We start from the raw sequence: 22,310 nt of genomic DNA on the forward strand, positions 1-22,310 counted from the left end.
GAGAGCGACGAGGAGCCAATGGCATTGTATACTTGAATATTTGTCCTATTTTCCTTTAAAATATATCTTAATTGATCAAATGTAATGCCTTAATATATCATCTAAAAGATTGTTGACTTAGAAAGGGTATTGGATTTATGAATATCCAAATGTAATGTTTAAGCGGTCGTACAAATGATCTGTATAATAATTACTCTGTTACAATTATTTTATTGCCCTTCAGAAATCAGAGTTTCCTATCTTCCATCAACCATAGATGAATTCGTGCTATCTGATACATCGGAGATGATTGACATGTTGATTTCAGGAGATGAATGGAAGACCTTGCCTTTTACATTAAATCTCAATGGTTGTTTTCTCTTGTAACTTGTCCTCTCCTCTTCATTCACAACCTTAAAGTCTTGTATGTTTACCCCAGAATGTGCTCTTCTTACTCCTGTCGTATTCAAGCTTCTAATCAATACAAGCTCTTGAAGAATCTCCTTCATGGAGGGCCGCTTGCTCACATCCTCGTTCAGGCAAGCTTCTGCTAGATTGGCCACATTTGTCATGGACTCCATCTGATCCTTCTCCAGCTGAGCGTCAAACAATTCAGCAATAAGACCCTGGGCTTTCCTGGAAAGGAATAAGTCTGCCAAGATACGTTCCTCTTTTGCTCTTTCTACAGACATGGCCTTCATCCCGGTTAAGATCTCCACCATGACAACACCAAAGCTGTAGACGTCCGTTTTGTTTGTGAGCTGAACAGTCTTGTAGTAGTGCGGATCCACATAACCCAATGTCCCCTTTACACCGGTTGTCAGATGGGTATTTACTGTTGGCATTAGACGGGACAATCCAAAGTCTGATAGTTTCACAGAACATGTCGAGTCTAGTAAAATGTTTGCAGACTTAATGTCTCTATGCACAATTGGAACAGAAACAGAAGAATGTAGATAAGTCACTGCTTCTGCACTCTCTATTGCTATCTCTAATCTCTTATCCCATTTCAACAATTTGGTCCCATCCTTTCCATGGAGATGATCAAACAGTGTTCCATTGGAGACATATTCGTAGACCAGTAATGGAATCCGAGTTTCCAAACAGCAGCCCAAGAGTTTTATAATGTTTCTGTGATTGATCTGACTCAGAATTATGACTTCATTGATAAATTGATCGATTTGTTCCTCGTCAACTTCTTTGCATTTTTTAATGGCCACTAACCTTCCTTCTGCCAGTTTACCCTGGTAAACGTTCCCAAAACCTCCAACTCCCACCTTGAGATGTTCAGAGAAATTGTCGGTTGCCTTTACAAGCTCCGCTTCTGAGAAAATAGTGGCTTTCCTTCGCCCTCTATCTGAGGAGATGTATTCCTGCAGAAGAGGCCCTTTGTTTTGCAGAAAGTACTTTCTTCTCAAGAGCACCTCTTTCCTTTTCTTCACTACCCAAAACGTGGCTCCTGCGACCAGTGGTCCTCCTACCAAGGATGTAAATATTCCTGCTTTACACAATATCAGTATTCATGAGCCAATTTGGTAGAAGATTGCTTTTGAAAAAAAACTATTCATGAGCCAAGTTTTAGAGATTAATAATGATAGCTACATGAAAATTTCTAGCTTTTGCGAAAATACCTATAAGCAGGGGGGCGAGTATGCTGCCGTCAGTGCAACTGGTCTTACCATCTCCTTTTCCCTTTAAGCAAACACAAGTGTAAGAACCATTCATGTTTACACAGCCTCCCACCGGCGGTGGAATGCATTCACTCTTTTGCGAAATGTCACATTCATTTATGTCTGCGAGATTCCATTTCAAACATGAGACTATAATTTGTAAATAAAAACTAAGAAAGAAATAACCCACACCCATTGATTGTAATAGATTTGAAATAAAATCAAAAGCATAAACCCGGCGATTCATAAAATCCCCTTATTTTTAGTGAAAACTGAGAAAGAATAAAGCCACGCCCCTTGATTTTAATAAATTTGTAATCAAATCAGAAATCTGAACATGGTGATTCAATCTTTTATTTGATTTGATAAAGTCTTCCCATTTCTAATCAGTTTCTGTTCTGGTACCCAAATAAACTTTTAGAAGCATTCGTCTATTGGCTCTATTCCAGAAGCAGAAGTATTGTCTGCTAGAATTAAGCTGCACCAAGCATATTGAATTCAATATTTTATCCATTAGGAAGCACAATTTCTCTTACAATTTTAGGTCTCAATTTAAGACATGAATGAATTATTTGTTAATAAAAATTAAGAAAGAACGCATCCATCACCATTGAGTTTAAAAGCTTCGAAATAATATCAAAAGCCCTAACCTTGTGATTCAGCTTTTATTTGATTGGCTAGTCACATTCTATTTAGATGCCCTGATAAGCATTTACGAAGTCCTATTTATTGGCAGTACAGCAGAAGTCTTCTCGGTTGGACATAAGCTGAACCAAGCATATTGGATTCAATATTTTCTCATTCAAAATCATAATTCCTCATACCGTTTTAGGTCTCGTTTCCAAAGATTGATTGATTTTTTTAATAAAAACTACGGAAAAATAAGCATTTACGAAGTCCTATTTATTGGCAGTACAGCAGAAGTCTTCTCGGTTGGACATAAGCTGAACCAAGCATATTGGATTCAATATTTTCTCATTCAAAATCATAATTCCTCATACCGTTTTAGGTCTCGTTTCCAAAGATTGATTGATTTTTTTAATAAAAACTACGGAAAAACCATTGCATAAGCATTGATTTTGATAGCTCTGAAAAAAAATTAAAAGTCTAAACCTGGCTATTCGTCTTTGCAAGAAATAATAAATATTTCAATCACAAAAACAACCTTAGATATTGCTTGCACAACCCTAAAATCAAATTTTACCACTCTGAAATATTGCTTGGTAAACACTATTACCGAGTGACAATTTTGCTTGCTCGGTAACCAAAGGAACCAATTGACAGAAGACCTTACCGAGAGAACTCAGTAACCAAAGAAACCGAATGAGAGAAGACCTTACCAAGAGAACTCGGTAACCAAAAAACAACAACTCGGTAGCCAAAGGATACCGAGTGAGCTCGGTAACCACTGCAGGGTGGAGCTCAGTAGAAGGAAGCACCGAATGAACTCGGTAGAAGGAGGCACTGAGTGAACTCGGTGACCACTGCAGAAATAAAGACTTTAACAAGACTTCACCGAGTGATGATTTATAACGTGAACAACTTCCACCATTAAAACTAGAAATCCAGAACTTGAAGCTTCCAAATAAAACTTTTCAAATGCAATGAATAGAAGAAGACAAATGGATTCAAGCATGTCTGCTTGCTTTCTATTCAACTTGAATTTAGAACATTACAAAATCTGAGAGCATTCAGCTTCAACCAGAAAATCCTAAAATAACTCTAAAATTTTAAACTAGAAAAACTTCAATACTTAAAAACTTTAATCTTGTAGCTTTAATGGCTGCATACAATAATGTCTAAAGCAATCACTGCTTCAACAGGATGAATGAAACAATAAACTATGAACTTACAGAATGACTAGAGACAAAACACGTGCAACTGCAGGCATGAAATGAACTTCCTTTTCTCTACACTCTGACGTCTGAATTTGTTAATCACTTCTCTCTTCTTCCTTCTCTGCAACTTCTAATCTGCTCTTCTTCTCACTATCTACTGGTCGAATGAAATAGATCATTCCTTTTGTCTTATTTTTTTCCCTCATTTCTGAATTTGAAAATTCGCCCACCGCATTTATGTTTCTATCTGTTCTGCTGGTCGTCAGGTGGTAGGTGGGCATTTGGCTCCAAGGAGAAATGACCATTTGCAATTAATATTCCAACAGTCTTTTATTCGATTTGATAGAATCCCCCATTTTCAGTCACATTTTTTCTAGGTCCTCCAACAAGAATTTAGGAGCTCTACAGGGGAAGGCTTGTCGGTTGGAATTAAGCATATTGTATGCTGGATTCAATATTTTAACCGTTAAGAAGTACAATTTCTCGTACCATTTTAGGTTGTTTCAGTTTCAGAGATGAATTAATTAGACTTTAAATGAAAACCAGGAAATAATTAACCCATTGATTTTAATAGCTTCGGAAGAAAATCAAAAGACTTCACCTGGCGATTCACTTTTTATTCGATGTGATAAAATACCCACATTTATTCACATACTATTCAGATACCCAACTAAGAATTTAGGAGCTTCTATTAGGTCGCTCTATTCTACAAGTCTTGTCCGTTGGAATTAAGCTGCACCAACTACAGTAAATTCAATAGTTTACCCATTTCAAAGCGCAATTTCTCTTACCATTTAGAGAGCTCTCAGTTTTGAGAAATGAATAAATTAGTTCTGCTTGTGAGCTGCAACAAATGAAATTATTTAGAATTTCAAATCCATTAAAGCAGCAAGAAGAGTAAACAGAGGGGTTGTTCATAGATATGCATATTAATTAGATTTCAAACTATAATCCATATTGCTAATAATACGAATACTCCAGTTCTAATTTTGCCCGCGTTCATTAACTCTTCAAAATAGTATACACAATTTTCAAGAGGCAGGATATCCCAACTGAGAAGGGATACTCCTAATTATACTAAACCAATAGGAGCTACTTCAGAATGGGCATCAATGTTCTTAGGATACACCTCCTGAAATTTGTGTCTCAGTAAAACTACTTTCAAGTCTCAGTTTTCCCTAGTGCCACAAACTAGGTTAGCTTCTTTGGGTGGATGGAAACAAACTAGTTCCAATTTTCCCCTAGTGGCAAAGTAAAGTAATATATAACAGGTCATAATTATAATCAAATGAATGAAGAAAACAACCCTCAAAAAAAAACATAAAACTCACAGTGTTTAGAACCATACCAGTGCAGTGGACTCCTTCCTGGTAACCGTCACCCTTATACCCCTCATCGCATTTGCAGACCTTGTAACCGGGCATGCCGGTAACCTCAAGGCAATGAGCATTTCTTGAGCATGTGAGATTACCCATTTCTTTCGCAGAGGTATACCCACAAGTGTCAGCTTTAATACCCCAATCGAGCTTGAGAGCATAAGTACCAGCCCCAAGTCTTCCATTTTGAGGAGCCAGTGTCGTGAAGGTCGTGGGGTCGAGTATGGTTGAGAACACACATTCTCCAGATGTCGCCTGCACAGAAATATCAACACTCCTCCAGTTCTCTATCAAGGTGATTTGGCAGCAACCAAACCCATTGCAGTACTCTGGGTGGTATATTTTCAAACAGGAAGCCCCACACATTCCTCCAACTCTTGACTGAAGTGCACTAGGAGAGAAGGATCCGTTGGCATTACACCCAACGGAGGCAAACACATTGGACCCTGAAATTGTGAAGGGGCCATCCTTTGGAACTGAAAAGGTTTGGTGGGCACTCTGTGAGGAGTTGCAACTGATGGCTTTCATATGAGTAACATTGATTAGGAGAGAATCGTATAACAGACTTAAGACCTGATATTCGCCTGTAGGCGTGGAGATAAATGGGATGCTCCCCTCTCCGAAAGTGGTGTTGTTTTTGCATAAGAGAGTGAAGTTGGAGTGGCCACAATTGGAGCCCTGGATGTTGAAGGGGTAATTTATGCTGAGGTACCCGCATTTCTGTGGATAATTTATGCTGCAGAAACTACCTTCCCTGGCCAAAATGAACATACTGAGGGCGGTAGTAATTACCAGAAACCGAATCATTCCTTTCATATTAGAATTTTGTTGGCTTTGAGTAGCTAACAGTTTTGGCCAGGCGCATCATAAATAACTGGCATGTTTTGAATTTTTGATGTAAAACACAAAGTAGCCGAGGCTTTTTTTTAATCTTTCTTTCTTAATTTTCAAATGCAAAGGTACTGTTGGTCGGCGTTGATGAGCGAATAGATACTTTGAACACAAACATATATGTCTAGAAAAATGTAATGTTGACATTTTGTTAAATATAAAGTTGACATTGTGTTAAGTGCCTTGCGACATTGTGTTAAGCGCCTCGCGTGCATGGAACTTACGTCATTCCCAAGGTTTTGGACAGGACACAATGCATGCGTTTAACAACTTGTTTATATTAATATTCAGGTTTAAGGATAAATTAATACTTAGAATATAAAACTAGAAAATAAGAAACTGGATTATTTACATTAAAAAAGTAAGTTTAAATATCTTATATTAATATAATGGGAAAATGGTTCTCAAGTTATTTCTATACTTTCTTTTACATTTTCAAGAGATAAGCTTTTCAAACAATAGACAACATTTACCAATACTATATACGCATTATGTAAACAATCTCTTCAAAGTTCTAATTGCAAAAAAAGGATTGTCCCCATTGGACAGAAGTAAGATCTCATCGAAATTCTATTAATTTTAACCCTCATAGGAAAAAAATTCAATATCATGAGAAAAAAATAGGGGAGAATTCCTCAGCTTCAGGTTAAGGGCTCTAAAGGCAGCCATAACAATTCTAATTGCAAATATAGAAGCACACTTCCTCAATCTAGAACTGGTATGTTATTGATCAGCAAGATTGAGACTCATCCTACAAAGTTTTGTATCAATAGTAGTATTTGTTGACAATTAGCTAATGAAGATATGTAAATGTTGTCATTAATGGAAACAAATGATGTACATGCTTGTACAAAACCTCAGAAATAAAGATACTTAGCTTTTGGTACTTAGAAAATTGTCTAAGTATGAGAATGGTTTATAACAATGTATTATTTTGTGTGTAACTTGTTACTGACATCATATTATGACTAATGATGTTACTTGGAGGAAGAGTCAAGAGAGTTGAACATGTGGTTAACGTTGTGTGCAGGAATACTAAATCTAACATTTGTTATTCAAGTTTTAGACTTTAGTGATTGTAGTTATATGTTTATCAGATAAGAACAGAGAGTGGTATTTTAAGTATAACTTGTTTATACGATTTTATTTCTGAAAGATAGGTTAGATGAAGACATTATACATATTGGTGATGATATGTATAACCTTGGACATCGGTGCGAACTATACAAATAAAAGATATTCAAGATGTACCCAACATCGGAGTGGAAAGTAAAAGAATTATTTTGTTTACAAAATAATTATTTGACCAATTAGAGCTGACATCCTAGATATTTACTCTAAGTTGGAAAAGTGTATTTTGGTCTTAGCCGACCTAGCAACAATTTGTTAAAAGGCATGGTATATATGCAAAGACAACTTGAGAAGTTATTGGGAAGATGTGATGTGAATATGATGTTATATGAATGTGAAATTTTGTATCTTATGAAGTGAAGTTCTTGAGAACCTAATTTTGTGATCCAAGATTGAGTTGAGGTCAAAAACCAGGCTGAAAGGAAGTTATTGCATCTATTCTTCTATGTCCAAAGAACTGAAAGACTAATTACTTGTTTGAGCAATGAGCTCATCTTGTAATTGGAATTGCATGTTTGAGCAATGATCTCTCCTTATATGCTTTGTTCTACAACTCCTAATAGTCTTCAAATAGGGAATTCTATGTACTAGATGTAGTTTATAGACTCCTAATAGGGTCCATCCTCTAATAGGGAACATATATATCAGTATATCTTTGTGGGCATCATTCTCACTAGGGTTCTCCCTTGGCTAGGGTTTCCCTAGTTAACAAAATATGGTGTTATGAGTTCTCTTTGTGCATGGTTACTATTACTGTTCAACGTTACTTGTTTACTTTCTTATACATGGTTTAAAGTACTTAATAATATCTTGTTGGTAGCAAAATTTTGTAGATTACTAATTCACCCCCCCTCTTAGTAATCCATATTTCTAACAATTGGTATCAAAGCACAATTACTCAGAAGAGGCTTAATAGCTTGATTAAGATCCCTATGTATATGGAATAGTTGATGAAGAACCTTGAAGAGACACTTGAACAAATTGATCTCCTTAGTGAAGAAAGAGATAAGTTGAGAGATAGATATGAAAGACTCCAAAGTATACATTGGATAGTTGAAGGACAAGATTGAACATCTCAATACCAAGCCTAAATCTACTAAATCTAAAATTGATGATGATGAATATTCAAAGTTAAAAATAGAGTACAAGATCTTGAAGCATGAATTGAAGATTACCAATCCAAAGTTGAGTTTGAAGAGTGATCCTAGCAAAGTTGGAGATGATTTGAAGATTGAAAATTCAGATCTTAGAGCCAATCTAGAAAAGATGACATCTAAGCTTGAAGCATTAAAAGTAGATCATGAAGAACTTAAAAGTACAACACTATTGTGAAACGTGAATTAACTCAAAGCAAGGTATAGCTTGAAAAGCTTTATTCTAGAAAAGAAAAGCTTGATGATTCAATCTCAATACAAAGACCTACCTATGATAAGACTGGTCTTGGTTAATTATTTAATAAATATGCAAGAAACCTGTAAGTGGATCAGATCTAAAAGAAAAAGATAAATCTTATGATAAGATTGAATCCAGACAATCTTCTAATAAATCTAAAGAAGTCAGACAAGAAAAGGAAGCTAAGATATTGAATGAATCTAATCAAGCTGAATCTCCTAAGGAAACCAAGTATGAATTTAGAGGTAAGTGTTTTTCATGAATGAAATAGGTCACATGAAAATAAACTATACAAATAAGTCAATTAATCATGTTATAGATTTTTATTGTCATAATTGTCATGGTATGGGTCATGAAGAAATTGATTGTAGAAAACATAAATATGATAATGATAGAAGGAATAGTAGAACATTTGGTAATACTAATCCTATAGATAGAAGAAGATCTAATGAGAGGACATCAAGAGAAGGAAGATCTTATGAAGAAAGAAGGAAGATCATGTGTTATAAGTGTAACAACTTTGGACACATAGCCTAGTATTGTCAAGCACCTATTGATCAACAAAATTCTAGAAGCAGAACCCTAATATGTCAGTTATGCAACAACTTTGGATATACAACAAAGTATTGTAGAATGGAGAAAAACTTTGGAGATAGAAGGAACAATGGAAGAAACTTTAGAAATAGAAGGAAAGATGGAAGAAACTTTAGAAATGATAGAAGGAACCATGAAAGGAACTTAGGAACTAGAAAAGTTAATGAAGATCAAAGAAATGTAGTCAGTGAACTTCAAGAAGAACTTAATGAGGCATTTGTAAAAGGATTGAATGTTTTTGAAGAAATGTTAGATGATGTAGATATAGGAAGATTGAAGTTAAAAATTGAATTTGATTCAACCAAGTTGCATAAAGCTTATTCTTAGATCCAGAATTTGAAGCTTCATTTAGATATCAAACTATGAGTAGTGAGGTTGGAAAATGGTGTATCGAGATGAGTTTAGATTGTAGCTAAGCTCACTTGCAATTTGGAGCTTATCTGAATAAGTTACAAAGGAATTAAGAGTTATTGGTATAACAAGGAAAGTTAACTCTATGACAGAAGATGAAATCTATGCTTTCACAAAAAATTCTATGGAGTAAAGTTTTGTGGAGCATTATCATGATAAAAGGAAGCTATGGTAAGCATTTGAAGATTGGACAAACATTTTGAGTAGATATTTGATTTCAGAATGAAATTGATAGCTTTTTTTGTGTTTGCAAAGTATGCAATTAATAAAAGTTTGAATTGGATGAATAAAATGAAGTATAGACTTGATTACCACCACATTACAATCATTTCAGAAGCATATGGCACTCAGAAGCAATTTGTCAAGGCAATTTTGATCAGAACCCTATTTCAAAAGAAGGTATTTTATCATTTCTCCATGTAGAATTTCTTCGATAAGTTTATATTGGAAAAAATCATGGATATGTTAGTAGTTCATAATGTTGAAATTGAGGATAGACCCAAATTGAAGTTTATTTCCTTGAAACCCATAGAAGGAAACCCTAATTCAAACTTAGCTATTACTCGAGATAACATAGTGTATTTGGAAGATGTAGGAAGTTATTTAAATAGTAAGTTTGAAACTATTGTGAGTGAGTTTATGAACAAGGGTATAGAATTGTTTTCAACCATGATATGCCTGTGAAGCCCAGATTTGAACATTTGAGAGAATTAGACCTATTCAAATATCACTTCTATCGAGAATTGAACAACGAAGAATGGACTCAGATCATACTAAGTGGAATTCATGATAGAAATTTTTGGATGGGAGAAAATGTAGTTGATATCTCTTCCAACCTTATTCATGAGGTAATTGGTCTTAGAAAATAAGGTAGTGTACCTATAGATGAGAAACTAGTTAAGAAGAAGGTTGAGAGCTACATTAAGGTAGTTTATAATGGCAAGGCCATGGTGATCAACACCATTAAACAAGATGATGTGAGATTCCTAAGAAGAATCATTGCATATTCTATTTGTGCAAGTTCTAAGATTGATGAATTTTCAGCAAGCTTCATCTATGCAACCTATAAGATTTTCTTTGAGAAGGAACGAGTGAATTTCAGTGAGATTTTGAGATTGAAACTCCTTGAAAACCTAGGAAAGTCAAGAGAACTAAGAATGGTGTATTTAGATTCCAATCATTAATCACTCATATATTCTTTCATGTACTTAAGAGATTTCCATTTTTATCAATTACAGAGATTATGATTAGTGAAAGGTGTACTATGAAAAAGATTATAGATGTATGTCAATGACATCCTATAGATAAACTCTTGGACATGTCACTTGGTTTACAATACTGTATTATTTTATATGTAACTTGATACTGACATCATGTTATGACTAATAAGGTTACAAGGAGGAAGATTCAAGATATTTGAACATGTGGTTAATGTCATGTGTAGGAATACAAACTCTAACACTTGGTATTTATGTTTTAGTGACTGCAGTTATATATTTATTAGATAGGAACAAACAGAAGTATTTGAAGTATAACTTGTTTATATGATGTTATTTCTGAAAGTGAGGTTAGATGAAGATATTATACCTATTGGTTATGATATGTATAACCTTAGACATCAATATAGACTGTACAGATAAAAGATATTCAAGAGTTAATGAATACTGGAATGGAAAATAAAGGAATTTTTTTTTTACAAAATAATTACTTGACCAATTAGAGCCAACATCATAGATGTTTACTCTAAGTTGGAAAAGCATATTTTGGTCTTAGTTGACCTAGCAAAAAGTTTTTAAAATTCATGGTATATATGCAAAGACAACTTGAGAAGTTATTATGAAGATATGATGCAAAATGATGTTATATGAATGCGAACTTTTTTATCTTATGAAGCAAAGTTCTTGAGAACCTAATGTTGTGATCCAAGATTGAAATAAAGTAAGATATCAACCTAAAATGAAGTTACTAAATCTATTCTTTTGTATTCAAAGAACTAAAAGGCTAATTGCTTGTTTGAGCAGAGAAATCATCTTGTAATTGGAATTGCATGTTTGGGTTGTGAGCTCTTCTTGCATACTTTGTTCTATAACTCCTAACAGGGTTAGAATCTCCTAGCAAGGATTGAAAGTCTCATAATAGTGACTTCTATATATGAAATTTTGTTTATAAACTCATAAAAGGGTCCATCTTCTAACAAGGAACATATATATCAGTATATCTTTTTGGGCATCATTCCCACTAGGGTTTTTCCTTGGCTAGGGTTTCCCTAGTTAATAAAATATGGTGTTATGATTTCTCTTTGTGCATGGTTACTATTATTGTTTAGCATTACGTGTTTACTTTTTTATACATGTTTTTAAGTAATTAATAATATCTTGTTGGTAGCAAAAGTTTGTACATTACTGATTCACCCGCCCCACACCCCCCCACCCACCCCATCTTAGTAATCCCTATTTGTAATAGTATTAAAATGAACGATCCTAAAGATTCTCCTTATGAAGTCATTCCTAAATATATTAGGGTCTAAGGAGAATTTGGCAAAAGGGACACACCCAAACCCTAAATTAGAACTTACAAAACTCTAATTACTCTCAAATTTTTTTATAATGGTCTATGGGACTACAACAATCATGGTATCTATGAATTTTGAGGGCATGAGTGACATATGTGATTTCAATTTCTATGAATGATTCCTAATTTATTCTAATAAACTAGTAAGTATTTGGAACCTAAATAATCACTTTATTTTTGTGGATTCCAAAAACCCTTCATTGAAAGCCTTTTTTAGAAAAAGAGACATCCTTTCTCTATAAGGGTTTCTCTTTTTTTAAAAATTAAATGGAGTTCAAATTTTGACACTTCTATTTTTTAATTTCTTTAACCTTGAGCTGGATTAATGTTCCAATTTTTCCAATAAAGTTGCTTCATAAGCATATTCTTACAAGATTAGGTAACATGTTAGGAAAGCTTGAAGGTTTGGAGGCAAAAATTTCAGCATCTAATAATGTATAAATATTGGTAGATTACTACTCTACTAAGGTTTTAAAGTTGATTAAACTAGTCTCTAACAACTCCTTTTACACACTCAAACTAGAATTTTATTTTGGAGTTATCAAATCAAAAGTTGTATGTTGAAATTATAGGGTCTCAAAAGAATTCTATGAATCTCAAATCCTTAAATAGAAAGATAAAAAAACTACAACAAATGACAAGTTATCTACCAAACTAAACAAAAAAAGAGGGGGTTTCATAAATTTAGAACCTTGGCAAATGGAAATTAAGGAAGGGGAACTAGTGGAAGATAAGAAAAGGCTCAACAAATCTTTTTTACATAGTGTGAACCAATGATCTTCTAAAAAAAATTGTTAGGTAAAAGACCTCAAGGCCTAGATATTAATATCAATAATGTAACATATTATATTTTTATGAGGATGACTTTGAAGATTTATGAATTGATTATCTTCAAACTTTTATCCTTATTCCTTTAAGTCTTCACTTACAAATCTTGCAATAAATTGTGACTAATATTAAGTTGCTAGGTTAGTGATGTATACAACATAGGAGAAATAAAAAACATTCCATAACTAAGTAATTCAGAATTAATTATTTTCTTTACATTAATGCTCAAAATTTATTAATTTTACTCTCTTAATATTTAGAATTGAATTGATTTTTATTATTATTAAATTTCTCTTACATAACTGAACAAAAGAAGTAGAGATACTAGTGAGAAAAGGATTTTTAATCTATTAGCTCATCAAATGGGTGAGTCATCTTGATATTTTTGAGGTTGATATTCTTGATTTCTTCCCACAAGCCTACCTGGTCCTCTTCCATGAACTTGTCTATCCAATCAAAGCTAAGGGGAATTTGATATGAAGAAAGTGCACTAAAAAATCCACATTCCTTTTGATAATTTGTTTCTATTTATTTAACCTCTCTTGATCTTTAGTAAAAACTATAGGAAAGAGTGACATTATTTCTTCCTAAAGTATTTGTATCATAATTACATGGTCTGGGAATTGATCGATCTTTGTTAATACTGATCAATACTTTTTCTAGATCTCCTAAATATATGCTCTTAAAGAGTATTGTACATTAGATCTATCTATACCAAAAAATTTAGCCACTATTGTATGTACCATAGCTACAAAAATAGAGGTAATTTTATAAGGAACCCTATAGCTATTGATACTGAAAAATAAACTCTTCATATAGGATACAATAGACCACACTTGTGACAAAGAAATGGAAAGATAAAAGTATGTCCTTGGTAATAGAACATGTAATTGGTCCATCAAAAGTGCTTTGGTTTACTAGACCTTGTAGTTTGATGATGGTATCCATGGTTTCTTTAGTGAATATAGGCTAGCTAAAATCAACAAAATACAACCTCTATATAGGTTATGAAATAGAGAGATGGAATAGTAAATGAACCAAAATACCATGAGGATGGGCATGAAATAATACAAAGAGACAACAACAACAAGAGCTAGATAAATGAAAATTATATTAAAAAAATTAAGGGAATAAAGAAATTGGGCAGAAAAAGAATTCCGCTAAAACTAGTTTAACCTAAACAATAATCCTACAAAGGCAAAGAGAAGAAATGCCAAGAAGGCCCTTCTTTGAAGAAACAAAAAGGCTAACAAAGGAAAATATAGCTAGTGATATTGCTATGTTTCGATAATTTTGAACATACAATGTCCCCTTATATAATTTACTCTAGATGAGGAAGAATGCACTAGGAAAAGAAAAAGGGGACCTGATCAATCCTTAATGACAAAAGAATGACTCAAGAAGGGCAGAAAGAAAAGAAAGACCTAAGGAGAGAAAATAACTAATAACTAAAACTAACAAAAACCTACTAGAGGCAAAGAGAAACTAGAAAAGGGAAGGAGAGAGCTGAAGGACGCAAATGCCTAACAAGGAACAATTATAGGTTAGGATATTAATTACAAGCTAAAGGAAGAAAGACCTATGAAAAACACTAAAAAAACCTAAGAAACAAACCACTAATTCCCAAATAACAAATTAAAAAGAAAACTAACCATTCAAATTTAGAAAGAAGAAAGGATACTAAAAAATATTAGGGGAAACAAAAAGAAAAACCAAAAGAGACGATCGTATTAGATTAACTAAAAAAATATTGAGATGATAAAATGAAATTAGCATTATAATTAATTAATCAAAAAAAATTTGAAACAAGACCATAACTATTTTTTTAAATATAGAACTTAAATTTATTACTATAAACAGGGATGAAAAATTAGAGACCCCTATCACCCTTAGAAGCTTTCATAAGTGGATTTGTCTTAATAGATTAAAATAGTAAGATTTGCCTAATTTTTGGGAACTCACTACTAAGTAACTATTACTAGAGAATAATTTATTTTAAATAATTATGCTATGTGACTAAAATTTAACTAACAAACATAGAAGCAAAACATGATTATAGATTTAAATACTACTATGTTAGAAGGATAGTTATGTTTTAACAAAAATCATAGAAATTAATAACTGTATTGTACCACTTCAGTGACTAAAAGCTAAAACTAGGTAATTTCCTCTTAAACATGATAATAACTTGTTAGCTAATGTGAATGAAACATCAATCAATATTACCAAAAAATTATTTCATACATTAAATTAGAAGAACATTCAAGTTTTCTAGCAATTATAAATGTAAGATTTAGGCAAAATAAGATGTTAATAAGTATTTAAAATAATATATTTATATTATTATAGCTTGAGAATTCAATGTGTGTCTTTAGTTGTAACCTTAAGAAAATAAAAGATTGTGCATATTATATTTCTACAAAAAAGGGTATCAAGTTTTAATAATACTAGAAAATGCCTGAAGCTATAAGAGAAAACCAAAAAGGGAAGACAAACTATGCTTCTAAACAAAAATCCCTTAACTAAAATGGCGAGATGACACATGGCCAATCTCTCATCTATATCTTCATCATCCATCTCTAGTCCCAGGGCCAATAGAGCTTCATTATTGCCCATCTTAGGGTAACTGGACTTTCTTAGTTTTCGTAGGCAAAAAATTAAAAACATTATGGTCATCTTCCAATGACACTAGTAGAGGATCTAATTACACCTTCTTAAATAGAATAAGAAGCCAAAAGTTGTTTCTCTCGTATATGATATTACACCAACATATAAGAAAGTGAATGTTGGTTCTCAAATCTTTCCATATTTTATCAAATAAGCTCTAGCCTCTTATTGTTAAAACAGGTCATTTTGGTACCTTGGCCCACTTAAGACTACCAATGATCTCTTCTATGTATAATTTTGGAAATGGAATTTCCATTTTATGATTTATATTTAAAATTTCTTGATGTAGACCTTTCAACCAGGCTGGGTTGAAAAAAACATCACAAAAATTTATTGTATATGATTGAGTAATGCCTGATTTCAATGTAACAATGATAAAGTATCCTATCATATCCATCTCAGTTCTCTAAGAGAATTTGTAATTCAAATTATTTTCCCCTAGCCCTCTTCCAATAGTGAACTAAACCATGCCATCCTAGCTTTGAAATGTATTATTTCATCTCTTTGGTTTCATGAAACCTTTGAATGCCATTGTTTTTTCTCTCTTGGGTATGGAAAAGAACAATACATGTATCCATGAGAGGGTATAATTATACTTAGGAAAAGAACACCAAAAGCACTGAAAAAAGCCTTGAAATTTTATTCCAAAATACCAGAGAGGCTTTTAAGGAAACTGTACAAACAAGCTTACTGAGAATGAGGAGAAATTAAAGATTTTACTATCAAGAAATGAAAATATTTAGGCTTCATAATTAACCAATATTTGTAATGATGACCTATGTACTTCTTAGATTATCAAAGAAAATAATCCAATTACCAATGCATCTCTCAATTAACTTTTTAATGATAATGGTCTCCAATATTAATGTGAAATAATTTACTTTTAGGAACTTGGATGAATTGAGTATGTGCTATAATGGATTACCTATTCATGATTATGATAACCCACCTCATTATTATGTCTTTATACTCAGAATTTAATGCCAACGGAATGAAGATATACTAGATAATCTAGTAGTATAGAAAGGTGAGAGTATTCAATACATTGACTTAAAAGCATCATTAATTAAAACTTGAAGGTTAAAGGAGGTTTTATACCATATGAAATTTATATTTGGTGACTTATTTTTAAACATTAGGATTTTATAACAATATAGTTTAAGGATATACTTTACTTAGAGTGAAGATAAATAATGAGATAATTCCTTTAGTAGGATTGAATGATGACTATTGGGGAAATTGGAAAAAATATTATTTTTTAAAAAGTATTAATGAGGTGATATCCTATTATTAGTATTATAGGATAATTTGATTGTGTTAACTTCCTAATTTATCTTTATTATGTCTTAATTAGGATTTAGTGTTATTGCTTGTAGAGGCGATTTGTATCATGTGAATTTTATACACCATATTCTTATGATTTAAAATTTAATTGAATAATGAATTAAATTCTTTAGGCCTCTAGAATATTATTAAAATTCCCACACCGACTTAATATATTTTACAAACTAAACATGAAGGATTAGGAGAAGGGTTAGGAGAGTGGAACTCTACTAGCTTAGCCTTCAAGGAAAGGATTCTTAAGAGTTTTAAGAAAATAAATCTTTAATGTCTGAGCCATTTGCCTCTTTATTTTCTAGCTCCTTATCTACTTTATTTCCTTCTCAATATATATGTTTAACAATAGTATCATCAAAATGATCCATTAAGGGCACAAAATATTCTCATTTTGAGTTAAGAGACCAATTTGAGTTCGACCTCTTTCTTAATGCATGGATGATAATAAGAGACCCCCCTTCAATAATCATATTACTAATTCCTAGTTCTAGACTTAGTCTAAGACCCTTAGTTATATCTTCCAAGTAAGCTAAATTATTTGACATAACACCTGAAGGTTTTCCCTTTCTAGGTAAACAAGCTCCTTTACCAGAATATATGATACAACCTAGACCTATTATACCTAGGTTACCTCTTGAGGTCCCATCAAAATTTAACTTAGCCCACCCAATTGGTGGAGGTTCCCATTTATAGTTTAATTTGTTAATTGTTTTTAGAGTGTAACAATGGAGGGTTTATAAAGTTTTTAAAAATTTTGCACATCATTGCATCCCAATTTAAAAATGACCCTTCCTCTTCATATTTATTCCTTAGATTATTATTTTCTACTTCAATTGTTAATGTAATACAAGGTAGGAGAATCCCCAAAGGAGATGTCATTACCCCTAGAAAATAACCATACATAAAAATATATACAATAACACGATGATTTAGATCCATACAATTTGAATTTTCATAATATGACTTTCATCCAACATGCCCAGCTATAAGGCCTTCCAGGTTATGATAAAAATTCTACAAGATCTTGCAAGATCCAAACCCCTAGCTTTCCCAGATCCACAACCTAGTATAAACCTCCAAGGAAGATATAAACTTGTACTCGCAAGCCATCAAGCAACCTTCTTGTTTCCTAGGCTGACACTTAGCTACTAGCTCTTCTCAAAAATTTCTTCTCTTATCTAATCACCTTCTCCATGTTGAATGGAAATGACTCTAAACTCCACAAGACTCTCTACTTATACTAAACCAAGCCATAGGTTGGCCTAGTTAAATTACATAAATTAAATACACCCTTCAAGCCACAAGTCATCTTAGGAACAAACATTAAATACATGACATAAAATTAAATACTTAGGATAGGTCCCCAAGTTTACAATGCACAATTGGCTCATAAGACTACATAAGAATACACAAACTTGGACACAACAATCCAAATCCAAGAGTGCAGACAAGAACTCCCTCAAATTGAAGCTCATAAATACAATCTCAAATGCTCTGCCAATAAATAGAAACACATTACCAAGAACCACTAAAATGGTCCTAACTCCAAGATGATGACTCCAAACATCACACATACTTAAGGAAAGGTTCCCCAATATGCCTTGATTAGATCTCTAATCACATAAATAATAACTCCATAACCTCAAGAATGAATCCCTGTATACAGGATTTTTGACATTTTTGGGATTCTCCTACATTAGACACCCTAGGTGAGAAGAAAAGATATTCAAGATTAATAACTAGAAGAACATATTTCAGGGTTCAATACATAAACCCCAAAGTATTTCTTCACATACATGTCCTGCACCATATCAAATTGTACATTATTGCCTTTGTTCTTCTTTCACGTTTTTTTTTTTGCAACTATCATCTTCACATATGTCTTTGTTGGATAACAAGCTTCCTTTTCACACTAATCTCCAACCATTTCAGAATACCTACATTAAACTTAGCTACAAAAATTAGGTTCCTCCTACCAAGTTTTGCATTCTATAAAGGAATCGGGGAATGCTTCTTTCCACCCTTCTCGATAGTAGACATATTCTAAACACAATCATGTTCAACCCTACAATCATAGTGCTAAAGTCTACCAAGAAATATGTGACAACTACTCATGTCCACAATATCACACAATACTTGATCCTTATAGTGCCTAATCTAGAAATCCATAAGAAATTTCTCCCTCACTTCCAAAGCATGTCCATCATGTAGCTAGCTAATCCTATAAGGACAAGCATGTCTTAACCTCTTCAAACTACGTTCCTAAACCATCTCTTCAGTAACTAGGTTATCAATAATACCACCATCCACAATCAAATTGTAGACCTTACCTCTAGACTAACAACAATTCCTAAGAAAGTTCCTTGTTCGGTAGGGTTCTAGTGTCCTCTTTCCAAGAAACACTCTTCAAATTAAAATACTATCTCCATTAATCTCAAGTTCATTTACCATGTTTTTAGCCTCTTACACCACTGAACTATTAGAAACAATAGTCCACCAAGATAATTGAGAGATGGTGTGGGGGGGAGGGGGGTGAATCATTTATCCAACAATTAATATATTTATCTCCTTTAAACAAACTTAACCATTCAACAAAACTAAATAGAAACCATAATAAGATGCACATAGACAATTACACTAGATATGTTTCTAGGGAAACCCTTGATCATAGGGGAAACTCCAGTGGGGATGATGCTCACAAGATGATGTACTAATATAAATATTCCTGGTTAGAGAATGGACCCCATTAGGAGTCTGTTACAACATTTAGGACATGGAGTCCCTATAAGGAGACTTTGATTCCCTTTGTTAGGAGTTATGCCAACCCTATTAGGAGTTGTAGTATAATGCATGCAAGATGAGCCCACTACTAAAACATGCAATTTCAACTACAAGAAGAGCTCACTACTAAAACATGCAATTTATTATTATGGACTTCTTTCCTTTGTTTTATCAACCAAACCAATCACTGTCAAACCTTCTAGACTAGGTTGTGAACCTTGGATCCAAATATCAAACCTTAGATCACTCAACCTTAGCAATGAAGTTTCTTTCACTTCCACTCTGCTCTACTCAACTTTGCATTCTACACTTGTACTACTTACACTATTACTTTTCATGTCATTTTTCATATATACATGATAAAGGAAAATTTCCTTCCTTTTGATCTGGTGGATAATTTCAGTGAAAATTGAAATGTCTTCAAATCTCCAAATTTTTGCACCATGAAAAAGATCTCAGCATTCTAGATTCAACGCAATTTGAACGAATGAAAAATGAGTTCATATCCAAAAGTTATAGCAAGTCAAAGTTTGGTCAAACTAGGTATAAAGGTCACCTAAAAGGAAAAAAAATAATTATCTTGAAAGTGGTCAACAATGGGTTTCAAATTGAAGATTTCATTGAGAGTTTTCTAGCGGTGTTTGTTTCGTCAAAATTGAAGCCCGTATGTGAAAGATATAATAGTTTGAAATTTAGATAAAAATTTTAATTATGATGATGTTAGCATGACATCACTATTCCAACAAGTCAGCTGGGCAGCAGGCAACAAAAGATTTTAGTGGGATTTGAACCCACAACTTTCTTTTTGCAAGTAACAATCATTGCCACTCCACCATATGTTGGCTTGTGAGATTAATATTTGCCAAGTTTTATTTGAAGTTATCTTCTCGCCTAAATAGCTACAAAAAGCCACCAACAAAGTTCCTTATTTTTGGCTAAAAGCCACCAATAGGGTTGGAACCCCCAACCTATTTGCTGTCAAAACCTTTGTTGCCATCACACCACATGGGTGCCTTTATTTATTTTTGGCGTAGGTTATTTTTAAACATTATCAATCCGCCAACTACCTATGTTAAAATAGGTTTATTTGTTAGGATTTTGACCCCTAAATTTGGTCAAAGCCAAAATTATAAAAGGGAAAAAGGGGTAATACAAAATCCAATTAATTAATAGGCCCTATAATTAAATATTTTTGTTTTGGCCTAATTTAAGTAAATTTGTTGTATAAAAAGAGGGAGAGAGTGAGTGTTTTTCACTCATAATTTTCAAGAGTCTTTTTGGAGGAGAATTTTGGCCAATTATTCTTGGAGGCAAATTTTATTCTCTTCAAGTGATGATTTATTGAAACAGGCATTGTGACAGAGAGGTCTTGTAAGGAGATTTTTGTACCATTCTTGTATCTTAGAGTTTTTTTGCTACCGAAGTGCTCGAAGGAATGAACTTGGTGCATTCGTAATTAATTTCTAGAGATTAATCAGATTGGTCCTACTCTATTGGAGTTGACCTAGAGACATAGTCATGTTTGTGGAAAAATCCAAAATCAAAATTTGTTTGCACTTTCTATCTTCTTATCTCTCTCAATTCTGTTTATTTCACCTCAAGCTTTTGAGTTTGTGATGCTTAATTTCATTTGTGTTAAATGTATTAAGACTTCCACTGAGTTGTGTTTTTAATTAAACATTCAATACTGCAATTAGTCTAGATTCATCCATCAAATCACCTTTATACCTCATCCTCAAAATAATTCCCTAAGTTTGTTGTTAGACTTTATCAATTAATCATTATAGGACCACATTAAGAACATGTTACACTTAGTGATAACATTAATCTTCCACCTTGCAATTTGAACACCTTTTTGTACATGAAATATCATGATGAGATAAATTAGCCACATCATCACCAACATATTCTCTTCATATCCTCAACCTTGATTCTCAAAATAACAACTCTACTAAGAGATATAAGAAGTTTACTGAAACATGCCTCTGTAAACTCTATCTCAAAATAGACATCACCAAAACCTACATAACTTCTTCCAGACTTATCATTTCTTCTTTCTACATTAACTACATATATTAGATACTCAAAAGTATCTCCCATAACCTTGTATAGGTAGAATACTCAACTAGCCATCTATACCAACTTGATCATTCCATTGTTCTTCTATCAGATACCACAGAAAACTGCTATGTTGACATCAATGACAAGCTTAGTCATGAATGTAAGATATCATCATAGTAACATGTCTATGATACTCCCCCATAGGAATATCATCAACATTCATGCTTCTAAGAATCTTGCAACAATTTCCTCCTTTGGCATTCATGGCAACATAGATGAGAAATATCTAGTTCCAAGAATGGAAACAAAAAGATTGTTCATCTTTCTTTTCAAAACCTCTCCATCAATCATTTTTCCTCATTGATATACCTCAATGTGCTTTCTATCAAAGTATCATTCCATGTTGTACTTCTTTTGATCATACTATACTTATGCCAAACTTCTCCAACTATCATGTTGTACATGTTGTTTCTCATTCTTTTTTTATGGAAAACTTCTTGCCCATTAACATCAATGTGAAAATTTTCACCAACTAATTTTACTACATCAAACTCTAAAACAACTAATTCTTACTTTTCTCAAGTATCGAAAGACACTGTTCAAAACAATATCCAACAAGAGTCCTAGATGACTAGATGTCCATTATAGATACCCCCCATACATGAAGCATCAGTAACCAGTCTAGACAATAATGGTGCTCTATTACATTGGATTGATGAATTCTTGCATCTTCTACTCTAATGTAGGAAGAGGCATAACCCCAAGCATACCTCACAAATACT

At 33.1% G+C, this 22,310-nt stretch overlaps 1 protein-coding gene across 1 annotated transcript; it reads right to left on the reverse strand.

Annotated features, from left to right (window-relative positions):
• Positions 1-236: 236 nt before the first annotated feature.
• LOC149559144 (wall-associated receptor kinase-like 6) lies at positions 237-5,670 on the reverse strand. Its single transcript, XM_089831264.1, has 3 exons — positions 4,836-5,670; positions 1,611-1,772; positions 237-1,477 (listed from the first exon to the last, which is right to left on the reverse strand). The coding sequence occupies exons 1-3, from the start codon at positions 5,668-5,670 to the stop codon at positions 237-239; spliced, it is 2,238 nt and encodes a 745-aa protein (XP_089687390.1).
• Positions 5,671-22,310: the final 16,640 nt, after the last annotated feature.

The sequence above is a fragment of the Cupressus sempervirens genome, chromosome 5, assembly GCF_028749045.1.
Source record: "Cupressus sempervirens isolate cs-2001-9-10 chromosome 5, ASM2874904v1, whole genome shotgun sequence".
In the NCBI taxonomy this organism is placed as follows: Eukaryota; Viridiplantae; Streptophyta; class Pinopsida; order Cupressales; family Cupressaceae; genus Cupressus; species Cupressus sempervirens.